Source organism: Pundamilia nyererei, unplaced genomic scaffold, assembly GCF_000239375.1.
Source record: "Pundamilia nyererei isolate P.nyererei 1_Seehausen unplaced genomic scaffold, PunNye1.0 scaffold00127, whole genome shotgun sequence".
Taxonomy (NCBI): Eukaryota; Metazoa; Chordata; class Actinopteri; order Cichliformes; family Cichlidae; genus Pundamilia; species Pundamilia nyererei.
In genome coordinates this window covers 545,699-560,531 of record NW_005187528.1, presented here as the reverse complement: position 1 = coordinate 560,531, position 14,833 = coordinate 545,699, and the positions used below count along the sequence as shown (strand labels likewise).

General features: G+C 40.6%; 1 protein-coding gene across 4 annotated transcripts in view; it reads right to left on the bottom strand.

Annotated features, from left to right (window-relative positions):
* Positions 1 to 1,370: 1,370 nt before the first annotated feature.
* The window catches only part of taok3a (TAO kinase 3a), a 61,696-nt gene continuing 48,233 nt past the window's right edge, over positions 1,371 to 14,833 (bottom strand). For all 4 annotated transcript variants that reach the window (XM_005743052.2, XM_005743053.1, XM_005743054.2 and 1 more), the window contains 8 exons: positions 14,506 to 14,643; positions 9,236 to 9,472; positions 8,236 to 8,364; positions 7,193 to 7,396; positions 6,354 to 6,593; positions 5,732 to 5,944; positions 5,068 to 5,250; positions 1,371 to 1,679 (listed from right to left, as the gene is read on the bottom strand). In XM_005743052.2, the coding sequence (XP_005743109.1) occupies positions 1,518 to 1,679; positions 5,068 to 5,250; positions 5,732 to 5,944; positions 6,354 to 6,593; positions 7,193 to 7,396; positions 8,236 to 8,364; positions 9,236 to 9,472; positions 14,506 to 14,643 (1,506 nt within the window). In that variant the 3' untranslated portion in view covers positions 1,371 to 1,517. The remainder of the gene's footprint in view (positions 1,680 to 5,067; positions 5,251 to 5,731; positions 5,945 to 6,353; positions 6,594 to 7,192; positions 7,397 to 8,235; positions 8,365 to 9,235; positions 9,473 to 14,505; positions 14,644 to 14,833) is intronic.

The window sequence follows — 14,833 nt, the reverse complement described above, 5'->3', positions numbered from 1 at the left end:
TCCATGTAAACAACTACAGTAGTAGTTCCCGCTGGACCATGCAGATGAAGCTTAAGGTAGAATATTAAAGTTGTAGACATGGTTGGTTTAATTCAGCCCAACTTGGTTTTTTAAGGCCTGAGATTTGAGTTCAAATCTTCAGTGCACTTCTCAGGTAAAACGCCAAACGTCCAGGTGGTTGCAAAATTAAACAATATGATTAAACTGAGTTTTTTCCACATCTAATCTTTTTTCCATGCTTTTTCACAGTAAATTTCCAGACCATACCTTAGACATGTAAAACACCTTTTCAGTTTGTGTGATGAGCACTTTATTTACAAATATAATTAAAAGCTCTGACAGATTCATGCCTTTATTTTAACCTGGAAAAAAAAATTAAAGTGCATGCAATAATAAAGCATCATACTGGTCTGGTTTATAAGAAACTACACAGCTCTAGAGTTGTGTAAAGCAAGAAGTGGGGGGGGAAATGAACTGAAAAATCCATTGATAGATACCTGGATTTGGAATACTATCTGAAGAGAGGGGGAGGGGGGGAAAAAGCGCTTTTAAAAATTATTTTTCTGATTTAAGTGACAGTTAAAATACAATACGAAAATAAGTAAAAGCTCTCCATAAATCCTTCTATACACAAAGTACAAGTCCCCCTGCCCTCCCCATGAAGCCCTTTGTGCTAGCTGGGAGTTCACATCTCACGTGTATTATATTTCACATTGGCTGCCAGTGCAGAGAAATCAGTACAATACACATGTTGAGTACCATGATTCACCCACCCTGCATTAATCACATGAAGGAATCACATATACTATAAGTGTACCTGTATGCACATTGTGAGTTTTCCGTCAAAGTATCAAATTATTTAAATTGGTCCTAAAAATGTCTGCGTGAATAAATACCAAAGAAGCAGCCCAGACGAACAGCTGCGGAAGGATCGGTTTGATTTTTCGCTTTGATTTTTTTTTTGCACTGCTCGAGACCAAAAAACAAAGTAACAAATATATTTATCGCCTCTGAAAAAGCATGGTTTTGAAGCGATTTTTGCTCATCCTACGACCTTCAATTTTGTCTCCCTCCTTTTTCTCAATTTCCACTTTTAGTCACACCAAAAGTGTCATCATTGCACAAGAAACAAGAAACACTGTGACTATGTTATTCTTACAAAAACATGACAACCACAGGAAGTTATCCAGCATATTTTTTTGTCATCTTGTGACACCACAGAGGCAAGGAGGGGGAGGGAGTATAGGTTGGTTTGTCAGGGAAGGGTGGGGGGACACTCAAACCTGCCATCGACCCTGACTGACTGGCCCAGAGAACACACCAGAGCTGATCTCGAAGCAGTTTCTTTCTTTCTTTTTTTTCTCTTTTCATTTTTTAAAGTGTGTTTGAGGAAGGGCATCAGCAGCTGTGAACACCTGCACTGTCAGGTCAGGTCAAAGGAGAGGTGGGGTGTTCTGAGGCAGACGGTTGCCCCAGGGGGACTACATGAAGATGGCGGCGGCAGAAACAACGGCCCCTCATCTGTAGTCGTCCTTGGGAAAGTCCAAGGTGCCCAGGTTGTTGAAGCCCAGACGCATGCTTTCCATGTCAAAAGTGTCGATCTCCCGCTCCTGGCGTTCCAGCAGGTGTTTGATGCGGTCGGTTCGCTCCTTCTGAAGGGAAACCAGCTCCTCTTCAATCTGCAGGTGACATGGGAACAAGAAATATTCAAAGTTAAATGTAGTTTACTCATTTCTAAGATACATTTGTCTGTTCTTGATGATCATTAGGTTTTGATTTTCCCTCCAGTTTAAATATTAAAAACTTTTTTGTAAGCCTGAAACAGATATAAAGCATCTTCAACACTGCACTTTAAAAAAAACAACAAAAAAACAAAAACAAATACAACTTTGAATGTTCAGTGCTTTAGAAAATAATAGAGGGCAATGTGGGATGGCCGTGGCTGAGGAGGTAGATAGGGTCAACTACTAATCAGAAGAGTGATGGGTTCAATCCAACCCACATATCAGCAAGTGTCCTTGGGTAAAATGCTCGACTGATACTCCAAACAGCGTATCAGGTGCCCGATGCATCCATCAGTGTGAGAGTTGAAGCGATATATGACACATTGCATGGATGTGTGTGACTGAGGGGGTAATGCTTGTAGTAAAAATCTCTTTGAGTGCTTAATTTACCAACATATACAATTAAAATATAAATATAATAAACATACTCCAGTGATTATTTTCAGGCAAGGAAAAACCTAAACTGGGTGACACTATAAAACGTGACCTATGCACCTTAGTTATTCATTTTAAAAAAAATCAGTTTTTCTTTAAGTATAGTGTATTTGAGTTATGTCATAGCTCAACTTGTAAAAGCAGAAATGGCGTGGAAGCATTAATGACATCAATAATGCCTGTTCGCAGAGCTGAGAATAGTTTTCTGGTGATGTAATGCAGGACCTCTGAGTAACTGATGAAACCAGTTAATTTATGCAAGAAAAGCAGAGATTTGCAACAATATTTTTCAACATTATTCTTGGGTTATTTTTTATTGTTAGATTGTTCACTACTCGGTCACTGGGGCAGACCTTTTTGTTTTTAGTTGATATTTTTAATATGCATACCCAAGATTCTTTTGTTTAAGTCTAGACAGTGAGCATGAGGTACTTTGCTTCCTTGATCAAATGTGTCTTAAGAGAGAATGACAACTGCAGAGCTGTTCATGCTGGGCATTTTTTTTTTTTAAAATATCCTCACAACATTACAATGAGTATAACTGCAGGCACACTTCATGAACTGCTTTCGTTACCTCAAAGGTGCAAGTCTGTCAAGTTGTACTCACCACAAACACAACTCAGCACACACGTCCACAGGTGAGGACAAAGCAGTGTGTGGCGCAATACGGCAATCTTGCCAACTACTGAGCATGCACAGAAAACTCCAGACTCTGACCATGAACCGAACCGGAGGACAATAGTGCTTCTAAAACCATGACATCATCCGTCTCGAAGTGCAGATCTGGATGCTGCCAGGAGATGGCAACAGACCACCACAGCCTGCACCGGCTACACTGGATGGCAGGCGGCATTTCGAAGGTCCCTTTCTTTGTTGTCGGAGTGCTGTCTACTAGACTGTATCGATGACGTAGGCCACTTTTGAAGGAGGCATACTCTCATCTTATTACATGTCATTGCTATACCATACAGGTTGTATAAAGGCTCACGTTAAAGACAGCAGATGTCTATCAGGAGTGTCTTGCATCACATTACGGGACAAAGACTGGTACAACTATCAAATGTTTGGAAAATTATAACAAAGGTGATAAAGCCCCATGACAGCTGCTGATATCACAGGTGAGAGCAGGTTGCACACGTTTTAGGCACTTTAGACTGAACGCATACAGCAACCTATCATGGACAAGCTTAATAATAAGCTACACCACATAAACTGTTAGCTGTTAAAAATAGAGGGTGATGCTGTAATAAGGGCTCAATACTGTTGTCTAGAGATTTCACCATCATTACGAGTGTGTGGGAAAGAAATGGTTGTCCGCGCCCCGCAGGAAGCCATGCCACTGTCATCACCACCTATGGTGAGGGAAATCTGTGTGTCCGTGTGAACTTGTGTATGTCTGTCGGGGTCACCTTTAATGCCCATGCTGCTTGCTGATGTGGATGCAAATGAATACCCCAATCTGTTTGCTTAAGCTTCAGGTGAACTAGTTGCTTTTCAGCAGATTATCGCCTCTATTTTAAATCATGCTTTTTATTTGTTCTTGTTTCTAATGTCTCTGTAAAGCACTTTGAATCACCTTGTTGTTGAATTGTGCTATACAAATAAACTTGCCTTGCCTTGCCTTGCCTCTAGACGAAGCTTTAAAAAGTCTCCTTCCTTCATGGATTAATAGGAGTGACGTCAAAGAAGGATGTAGAAAAAATTTATTCAAAACTTAAAAGCAATGCAGTATCAGTCAAAGAAACGGACTTCTGTTTGCTTTATATCTTATTTTTTCATGTTTTGTTCCTTCTAATAAAAGACGACATGCTACGCTGCATATCAGACTAGGCTGTATATAAAAAATGGACACAGAGTTTCTTGATTTGCAAAGTCAGGTCTTTGAAGTCTGAAACTGAGATTTTTTGTTGCTTTCTCATGTTTGAAACGAGGTGTGATGCATTAGAAAAACTGCTAATACCAACTTGGATCATAATTAGAAAAAAGAACCTTAAATTTTATTAAAGAACATTTAAAACTATTGATTGAGATACTATTTTTGCCAGTATGAGTAGTTGCCCCCTATTGGCAATGAGAAAGAATAACGAATTAAAGCGCTTCTGCACTGGCTTCAATTTTCAGATCTGGAATCTTGGAAAAGTTAGATGATGTCTGGACAATCATCACTATTTAGGTCTTTAAAAGATTTTACAGGAGAAATAGCGAAAAGAGCAAAAACTTTTTTTTCCCAATTTAAAAGGCACTTAATACAGTGCAAAACATTTGAACTATGGCGGGCTCCAACTAACTTGCAACATCATACTTTTACTCTGCATTAACCCAACTGTATTTTTAATTCTTTCTTTCTGAAGCCTTATGTTGCACTGGAGCAGTTGTTGTCTTACAGGCTGTCAGTAATACAACTTTTCGTTTGTTCTAGTCTTGCTTATGTTCCAGCTCTGTACTGAAAAAGCACATTAGGTAAGCTGTATTTTCTTTGATGATGAAAGTCACAGATTTAATTAAATTGATGCAAATATTCTCTATTTGTTAAATCAGTGGGGATACTTTAAGTTGATCAATAGACTGAGGCCAAAAGCTAATTTGTTCTAAATGTGAGGGGAAATAGCACATCCCTATTGCTATGTCAGTGATGGTGTTTTATTTATTAGAGTTTGTCTTGAAGTGTTTGAAGAATTCATTCTCTGTTTTAAAGACAGTACAAAAGATGTTCTCCTTGTGCGTTTCATTTATGGTTACTAAACTGACCAATTATGAATGAACAGGATTATAAAGCATGCTCTATGAAGGCTTGAAAAACCCCAAATGTATAGCTCTCATTTAAAATAAAGTGTTTATTTCACAACACCTTTTGTTCCAGGTGTGCTCGGCGCAGCGACACCTTCTGCTCCAGCTTCTGCTGCTCACGCTCATGCTGCGCCTCGGTCTGCATCTTGATCTTGCTCTGGTAGGCATTGAGCAGCTCCATCTCCTGCTGCAGCTGCTGCCTCAGGGCCTGGCACTCCGCTTCCTGGGCCTCATCCAGACGCAGCTGACACAGCCGACCATGGGCGGCAACACGGGAGAGAGAGGTACAAAGACACAGAGAGAGAGAAGTTGGGGGCGGGGGTTACACAGACAAGGAACACACAAGGAGAGAGTAGAGAGAGAGCGGGGAAAGAAGACACAGAGATGAAATGAGGCGGGGAGGTGGTGACGGAGGGATGGAAGTTAGTAGAAGGGCAATGGGGACAGACAGGGCAAGGAAAGCCAGTGGAAAGGGGCGGGAGGAGGGAAGGTTGGAGTAAGACATGAAGGGAGATAGTAAAGGAGTAAAAAAAAGGGTGTGATACGACGGAGAAAGACAAAACACGAGACAAACAAACAGGAGAAAAATACAAGAACATAAGCAACAGGTGGAGAGAAAGGCTTCATATACTTCATTCATTTAACGTGACCACCTGCACTTTAGTAAAGAGAAATTCTTGTTTAGCAAATATGATGAAATATGAAATGAACGTCTCTCTGCTCACCGCCTGTGAAGCCATCATTTCGTTGATGCTCTGCTCATACTGCTCAGCCAGAATGGCCAGCTTGCGTGTCTGCTCATCCTTCAGGGCCTTTAGCACAGTCTTGTGCTCGGCCTTAGGCGTAACTTCCATCTGGTGGTGGCGTAGGGCTTTGTACTGTTTGGTCTGCACCTTACATGTGTCCTGAAACTGCTTCTTGATCTGCAGCTCCAAAACCTGAAGGATGGGCCAGAAAAACGGTGACAGTGAGAATGAAATCTAGAGTTAAATAGAGCACATTTTTGAAAGGTTAGAGGTCTAATGTCCCAATCAAAAGGCACAGTTCGAGGCTTTGATACCTTAAAGGCAAATTAAAATGAAATTCATAGGTGACATATTTTGGATATTCTTACACCATTTCCCCCAAATTAATTAATTTGTTACATTCATATTGCATCACAGTTTTATCAAAAACTAGATGTTGCTTATCACTTGCACAATCTTAGAAGTGGATCCCAAAGGCAAGGGATTTTTTTCCTTTTAAGGATGATGGGAAAAAGGGATTTGAAATATTTCAAGCACTTATATATCAATCCATCAAACAAAATTTAAGATATTAGATCGACTGGTCTCTGCGCTGACTCACTTTGAGATTCTTGGGTTGCTGCCGGAGCTCCAACACATGCTTGCGATGAAGTTCACGCTCACGTCTGTTGTTGTACTCAATCTGGTTCTCCAGCTCCGTCTGGTGCTGCAGGCGGATGAGGTCCATACGCAGCTTCTGCAGGGTCTTCAGCTGCCTCTGCTCCAGTTCCTGCGTGGACTCATCGTGGCGGATCAGCATGGCATGCTCCATCTCTTTCTGGGTCTTCTTCTTGTTCAGCTCCTAGGCGGGCCACGAGGAGACATGGAGGTTACAGCAAGGGAATAGAAGGATGAATCTCAGCAAGTACTATTGATGAGCATCAATTTGACATCAACATATTCCCTTGCAGAAATCAATTTTACTGTTTTGTGCTTACAGCATTGATTGCAACTAGTAACAGCTGAGAGGAAAAAGGAAGAAAAAAAATCAATAAACATCACATATTTACTTTCCCCCCCTCTTGCTTCTAGTTTAATCACATTGATTTTGGAGCATTTTCCCACAGAAAGTTTTTGGATTTCCTTAAACTCACTCAACAGCTTTTCAGATTATGGCATTGTTGGCTTGTTTTGTTGTGGATTAATCCTGCTTACAGTTAATATAAAACACCTGACAGATCTAAATAACACACTACTGTCTGCTGTGAAAACATTTGTGGGACTTCTGTACACCAAGATCATAAACACTAAACAAGGGTTTAGTATTCAAACTTGCAATGTGGGCATATATGGTTTGATCAATTCAGTCAGAAGTTTACAGTAGTAAAGTTATCCAAAAGCAAAACATTTATAGATTTACAACTTGCACACGAGTTTTAGAAACTTGTATGTCCTCCACACCTCTCTGATCTGTTCCTGTTCCAAATCGTGCCTCTTGATCATGACTTTGCGCTTGAAGGCGCGGCAGTTCCTGTCGTAAAAGACCCTCTGCTGGGACAGCAGATGGGCCTCCTCCTCGGCCTGGGAATGTTGCATGTTCTCCTTGTGCTTGGACAGACGCTCCTGTTTCTCCTTCTTGGGTGTGCTGTGGTCCTCGTTCATCTCCTGATGAGAGGTGGAAATTCCAAGTAGAAGGGGGAATAGAGAAAGGAGATTGTGTTAACATACACAAGACAGAAGATAAAAGTATTACTAGTAAAGCCTTCATTGTAAGCAGTCAGTGGTGAACTGTGTAGTTTGGGATGTTAATGGATATGTGAAAAACAAATGTTGCCTAAACAAGCTATTTGTAAGCCATTTTTTGCTGGGGAATAAAATAGAACCTCTATTCAAATCAACTTCATCAAATATTTTTAGTAAGACCATTTGGTCAACTCAAGGTGACCTTTTATTTTGAACAACAGTTTACTTTTAAAGCCAAAGGAAGGAATAAAGGAATTTTCTTTCTCTTTCATGCGCAATCTACAACTCGCGCTAATGCACTTAACACATGAGCCTGATCCCTGCTCTCTGTGGTGTCTAATTCCGTTATAGCCCTCAGTTGGTGGGAAATATCTCTCTCTGCCAGCGATGCTTTCTCCTAACTGTGCTGACCTAATTTTGGTCACTTATCATGTAACTGAAAACACAGTGTATCACACTGCCAGCCCACAAGAGTATTCTCTGGATTCTTTTACAAGGTTGTGGTGGTTCACAAGTGCTCCGGTGAGCGTATGGATTTCTGACTTTTCTTGTTTGTGTGTACATACATGTGTAGGTACACAGTTGGTAGGCTGAGTGACTCAACACAACTTCCAAAAGACCATGCTGAAGTGGAAGTGTATGTTTGTGTGTGGGAGCCTGATTCTTCAGCACAGAGCGCAGAAGGTCACGTGTCACCCATGAGAAGGCGTGCGAAGGAGCGCGCCTGAGAAGAAAAGAGGAAACCAACGAGCCCAGCATACCTCCTTAATCTTCTCCTTGCAGAGTTTGTACTGCTTTTTCTGATTATCCAGAAACGTGGTTAGCTCCTTCTTCTGCTGGGCCACGATCTGCTGCTGGAACTTCTTCTCGTCTGCCAGCGCCGTCTTCATCTGGGCAGAATAGACAGGGACAAGAGCGTGGTTAGATGCCCCTGACCAGCAACAGACAACACGCCACCAAACTGTGGACAAATACATTCATGCACAAACCTATATAAGAACATTAAAGTATATTAACATATATTAACAAAAGTATATTTGAAGACAATAAGTTGGTTGATTAAAATTCTAACACAAACAATGTCCTGCTTAATTATAATATGACCAGTTAAAAATTCTAGTCTGCACTTCAATTCTAAATCAGATGTTAGAATTCAGATAAAATTACCATAACATTTGTTCTTCTAGATGATAAAACAACCTTTTTTTTTTTTTAAAGAAAAGAGACATTGCAGTTATAGTTATAGAATTCTATGTAAATATCTAGTAACATGTTGGTTTGTGACAGCCACATGTCACCTATTCATGACACCGTTTAGATGTACAGACTCGTCTACATAAACAGATAAACTATCTTCTTGACTGTTGCAGCACGCACGCTGGGTGCTAATCACAAAGATATACAACGTGTTTTTCAGAGCGTGACACTCTGTGACCCAGTTCTGCCCCTGTGTTTCATCACATGTATCATTGGGTGGCAGCAGTGGGTTAAGTTCTAACAAAAACGTCCTCATTACTCATTGCAACACTGAACAGCTTTAAAATAGCAACACTTTAGAAAAGAATAGAACTTTTTGACGTGTTTTTCTTCAGCAGCATTAGAAATGTCACAGCTTCAATATTATTCCCATTTTTTCAAAGCTGACCAGGTCCACCAGCCAACTGTTGCATCGTACATGTAAGTCAGTGTGATCATTTGTGAAATAACCTAACAGTTACTGCACTTATTCATAATGTCCTGTAACCCCATCAAAAGTCCCACCTCTTTCTCAGAATGCACAGCATGCCGTTTTGCCAGCTTCTCCAGTTCAATGTAGGCGTTGTTGGCCTGCGTCTCCACCTCTTTCTGCAGCTTGAGCCGATGCTCGTCCATCTCGGCCTTTAGCTTGTTCTCCAGGGCGATCAGCTGCTTCTGGTGCTGCCGCCGCATGCGCTTGTAGCCGGACATCTGTTCTCGCAGCTCACTTTCCTGCTCATGCTCATGAATCTGTTTGGTCACCTGTGGTGAGAGAAAAGTTAGAAGATGCAAATCAAATTACTTCACAAAAAACAAAAAAAAAACAACAACAACAAAAAAAACAAACAAACCCAAACAGTAATGCCTAACTGATTAATTCGATATGATCAAAGTATCTCGGTTCATTTACGAGAAGAGCCTCAAACAAAAACGTTACAAAACAAAACAGTTCACTTGTTGTAATCAGACTACATTACTTGCTAGTTTTACATGTACAAGAAAGAATCTTCAACATGTGATATGAAAATAATGACATCAAGAAGCAAATAATTTGAAATCCACCACTTCAGCTGAACAAAAGCTCTTTCATCTGACAATCTCAGATTCGCAGACACTGCACAGAATAGCCGACTTCAAAGTTCCTCAAATGTATTCAAGTCAGAGCGTGGGAAAGAAAACAAAAATGCTGTAAAGACAATAAACATCTACTGTATGACTAAATTTAACCTGAGGCAATGACCTTACTGGTATTTCTTACCACTTTCACTTATTCTTGCTTTTAACCCAAACCTTGACCTGACCCACCAACCTGAGGACAAAAAGGGTTCTCCACATCTAGGTAGTACTCGCTCTGCATCTTCTCATAACTTCCACCTGAACTCCTCAGGCCAAACATGATGGCAACTTTAGCCAAGTGCACCAGCATCCAGGAACCTTGTGCAGCATCCTATGCCCGACAGAACCCTGCCCGAGCTCCGATGCCACCCTGAGACCCCCCCCCGACACACTTTACTGGACGTTGAGCCCCCTCCCTCTCCTTGGTTCGCGCCCTGGGCATGCAGCGGCCAAGGCAGACGTGTGAACTGTGAATGAGGCAGTTGGACACCGCGGGCCAACAAGAGCACAGAGCGGCTCTTTAGTCAGGCTAACGCTAAGCGGCGGACAGCAGGTGGGTCACATGAATACCTCATTGAGAAAGACTGAGAGAAGTTGGAGGGGGGTGTTAGAGAGGAGCAGGCCGAGAGATGAGGGGAGGGAGGGTGATTGCAAAGGAGAAACAGCAGATGGAGAGTGGCTGGGAGAGAGTTAAACAGGAAAAATAGAAATAATCAGCAGTAAAATAAGAGCATCTACATGGAGAGAAAAAAAAAAAAAAAAAAAAAAAAAAAAAAAACAGGGTGGGGGGAAATGGGGTGGAAATATGTGGAGGCTGAGCTCCCCTTCTCCTTAATCTGCTCTGAATCAATACCTCTACTGTAATAGAACCTCCCAATCCTAGTCACTTGCTTCGCTGCCACCATGCATACAGCCACAAAGGGCCAAGTCAAGTCATGTGACGGCTTCTTTCACACAAGGCTTTGGGACTGGAAAGGAGATCATATTCAGGGAGAGGAGGGAGGGAAGGCATGCAGGCTAAAGGTGAATGTTAGAGTGAGTGAGAATTAAGCGCCCAAACTTTAATTTTTGCTTATTTTGCAGTTCAAGAATATCCGTCTTCACAGAGTTTAACTTGTGTGAACGTGCAAGCCTACTTAAATAGAATTATTGATGGTGGTGACTGATGCATTTTTGTTTGCAATAAATTATAACTACAACAGTCCACTTAGTTTGATCGCTGTGTTTGCAAGGCATTTAGCGTCAGTGAATATGCAATATCACAATTGTGACTTTATGATAACACAACATCGAGGGCAAGAGCCAGACCTGCATCGATATCAAGAGCCTCAAAACGCCGAAATCCAAGTAAATATTAATGCTCCTGGTAGGCAACAGAAGAAGACTATCCCCTTGTCAAACCTCCATGATTCTTCTTTATCGCTTCCTTATTACATTAAGGAAAACACATTTCAACCCTGGTAGGTACCACATAGAAAAAGCATGGTTGTAGTTTGAATGTTACTGCAGATGTATAGTAGCATGTAGCAAAGACATCTGGTTTACAGGAGGAAGCAAAAGGCCTCAGACCTTTGTATAGCATGCCTTTTTCCTGCCAAATGTGAGGAGATCTCCCTTCTCAAGTCTGATCACAAAAAATAGGACTCAAATGCAAAAGATGTCCATCTAGCTTATTCAATTCTGACACTGACCTGTAAATAACAAACATCTTAATATATATAACTGCATAACATGAAAGTTAACAAGTACAACCTTAATTCTGCAAGTTGCAAGAAAACTGATGGGGGAGGAGCACATTTTGATATGCCTTACACTACACTTTAATTTCCCATCAGCGTTTATGCTGTCAGGTTACAAACTGCAACCAGCAGCTAAAGAATATATGAAGTGAAATATTTTACAACAATGTTGTCTCTCACACCAGCTTACACGTCAGTCAGTGGCTTCATCTAACCTATAATAACCCCTGCCCTCGCTCTCACTCACTGTCTCACATTCGTTCACCTTCTCACTTTGCATCCATGTCTTTCCAGTTTTCCTGTCCCCTCATCATTTTTCCTATTCCACGCATCCCTGGATAATTTTACATCCTGCTCTCCTTCACCTTCTTTTCATGCCTTTTCCACAATACCTCTCATGTCTTTGGTTTTACCCCTTTCTTCTCTTGTTTCCCCACTGCTACATTTATTCAGACTCCACACTTCATTTCACCAGTAAATGTGATGTTCTTTGGGTTTTTTTGTCGGTTAAGATTTCAATCAGCACTGCTCTTAAGTCTCACCTTTGTTTTTCTATCCTTTTCTCTGCCCTTCTTATCTCCCCAATATCTGCCAGTGTCCTCTATGATGCCTTTACTTTCTCTTTCAGTTCACTAAATCTTTAATCTCTTGCCTTTTCCCTCAAATCACCATGACTTTTCTTTATAAAATAATAGTTTCTAATTATTTTGATTTTAGCTAATAATTCCCCCCTGTTTAAACCATTCTTAATTGTTTATGTTTTCTCGCTTGTGTTGCTCTCCATCTTCCTATCTGGCTATCAATTACCCCTTGCCATCTGGACCCCCCCATACTGTCCTACCTCTCCCTCTTTGTCTACCTGCTTCCAGTCTCAGTGAGTCGAGGCCAATGTGAGGATGTCTGTGCTTGGAAGAAAAAGATGATGTAATCTCTTCCAGTGCCGGTGGGCAGGACCGGCACTGTTACACTACAGAGAGGCTGCCTTTTTTCAGTTACACAATGTGTAATCTCAGCTGCCATTATCTATAAGTTTAATCCACTGCAATATGCATTAGATCAAAAGTATTTTCATGTATGATTAGAAGTGTTTCTTTAAAGGATAAATGGTAGAAAAACAATTCACAAAGAGTTAAGGTGAGGAAGGAATACTTTTTTTCCGTTTTATGGTAAATTTAAGTGAGAAAATGATCCAGGATACAATTTTCCATCTTTTGTGGCTAAGAACAAATATCTATAAACTCCACAATCCCTGTTTTCTGATGAAAAAGGCATCTCATCATCTTGTGAGGAGGTAAAAAAAAAAAAACAGCAGGCTTATTGCCACTGTAATCTTTCATGTCAGTGGGAGAACATGTGAGGTTGTTTATGTATACATCAACTTCTTTCCCTAAGTGCCATAAAGGGAGGACTTTAAAAAGTGTTTTTTTATTTATTTATTTTTTTAAATTATATGTGATTAAATGATATTAAGCAAGTCATGATCAGTTTGTAAATCACATTGTTATATTTCCTTCTAATGCAGTACTGTAGGGGTTTCCTAAATTCAGAAATCACATTAGTTACAAATCAAAATATTACTTGCTCCTAATTTTCTGCATAATGTGTGTACTAAAAAAACAAAACAAAAAACCTCAACAAGAATAGATTGACCTACGGTTTTGCAAGAAACTACTTTCCAATGCTGTGAAAGTGACAATAACTCTTCCCAAGCAACTCTTTGGTTTTAAAAAGGTAAAAACAGCAGACCTAAACAGTTGATGATGCACTTTTCCTAGGCTGAAACGTCACCCACATACTGCGATCCATGGTCAGCAGCAGTCGGAAGACTACATCAGTTCACAGTTATGCGTGAGGGTTTTCAAACTACAGTTCCCAACTGCAGTCTTACATATACCATGTATCATTATCATCTGTTAATCATCTGCAAATCAACAGAGCCCATAAACATATGACATAGAAAAAAAAATCAAAAACAAAGTCATGTAACCTTCAGTGCCGGGGAACTACGGTTGCGGTCAACAGAAAACACACACAGCATCGGACGGTCACTGGTTCGTGCTCTCTTCAAGGACAATATGAGGACACACAGTTTCTTGTGCACACAAACACAAACACACACACTTCTTTGCTTACATTCTCTTGTATGTGACAAGATTTCTGGTTTAAGACCTGGCAGCAGAGGGGAACTCACAATTAAAACCAGTGGGTCATGGTTGGGTAAACACACACACACACAAACCACCACAACTACTTTCTAGTTACTAGAGCCGGTTTCCATGACAACAGACAGGGAGGGAGAGAGAAAGAGAGTCATAGAAAGAAAGAAAGCGCAAGAGAGAGAAAAAGAGAGAGAGAGGGAGAGAGAGAGTATTCCACCCCCTTCAACTCAGAATATTGAGTCAGATCTGAGAATGATGTATTATCAAATGGAGGCCAGGAAGAAATAAAGGAGAGGGTGGGAGGATGGGAGTGGTAATGCGAGGCGTAGTACAAGAGGAGAAAACAAAAGGAGTGGGGTGAATGATTGGAAAAAACAGCAGAGAAATAATATAGTAGACAACGATCCAAACAAAGTGAAGACCAAAAGATGGGAAATAAATATTTCAAAAACATCTAAACATGGAGACATACAATAACATTACACCCACTGAGACTGGGGTCATTCACGCACCACATTCACAGTAAGCTTTTTAACAAAGACAAATAAAAAAATGCCCTTTAATGCCCTCATAGTGCTGTGGTGTGAACATGAAACAGAGATTTGAGCTTCTTCAAGAAGTAATTTTTTAAAAATTTGTTTGGCCTTCCAAACAGCGCAACTTTTAAGTCAAATAAGTAGAACAAATTAATGACACTGAAACATTTACAGCATGCAGAAAACATGCTTTAGGACCTTGAAAAGAAAACACCAATAGAAAGAAGAAAGTTTTAGGTTCTTACCAGTGAGGCAGACTTAATGGTGGCAAAGCGGCCCTGGTTTTTGTAGTTTTGAGCCTGGCTGCTCTTATCAAAGGAAGCTGGCGTCGGCTCTGGCCGATGGTCCCTGTGGATCCCGTCGTCCCAGTTGTATTGATGGTCCTGTTTGAAAACAAAGGAGAGAAATTTAGGACTGGTAAATACTAAAAGAAAACAGAATAAATAACAACCAAGTGATCAAAGTAAAAAAAAAAAATGATAGTGTAAACTATGCTGCACTGCAGGGCACTCAACTTTTTTTTTTTAACTTATTAAAACTGTGCCAGTATTGAAATTCGTCACCATAATTCTG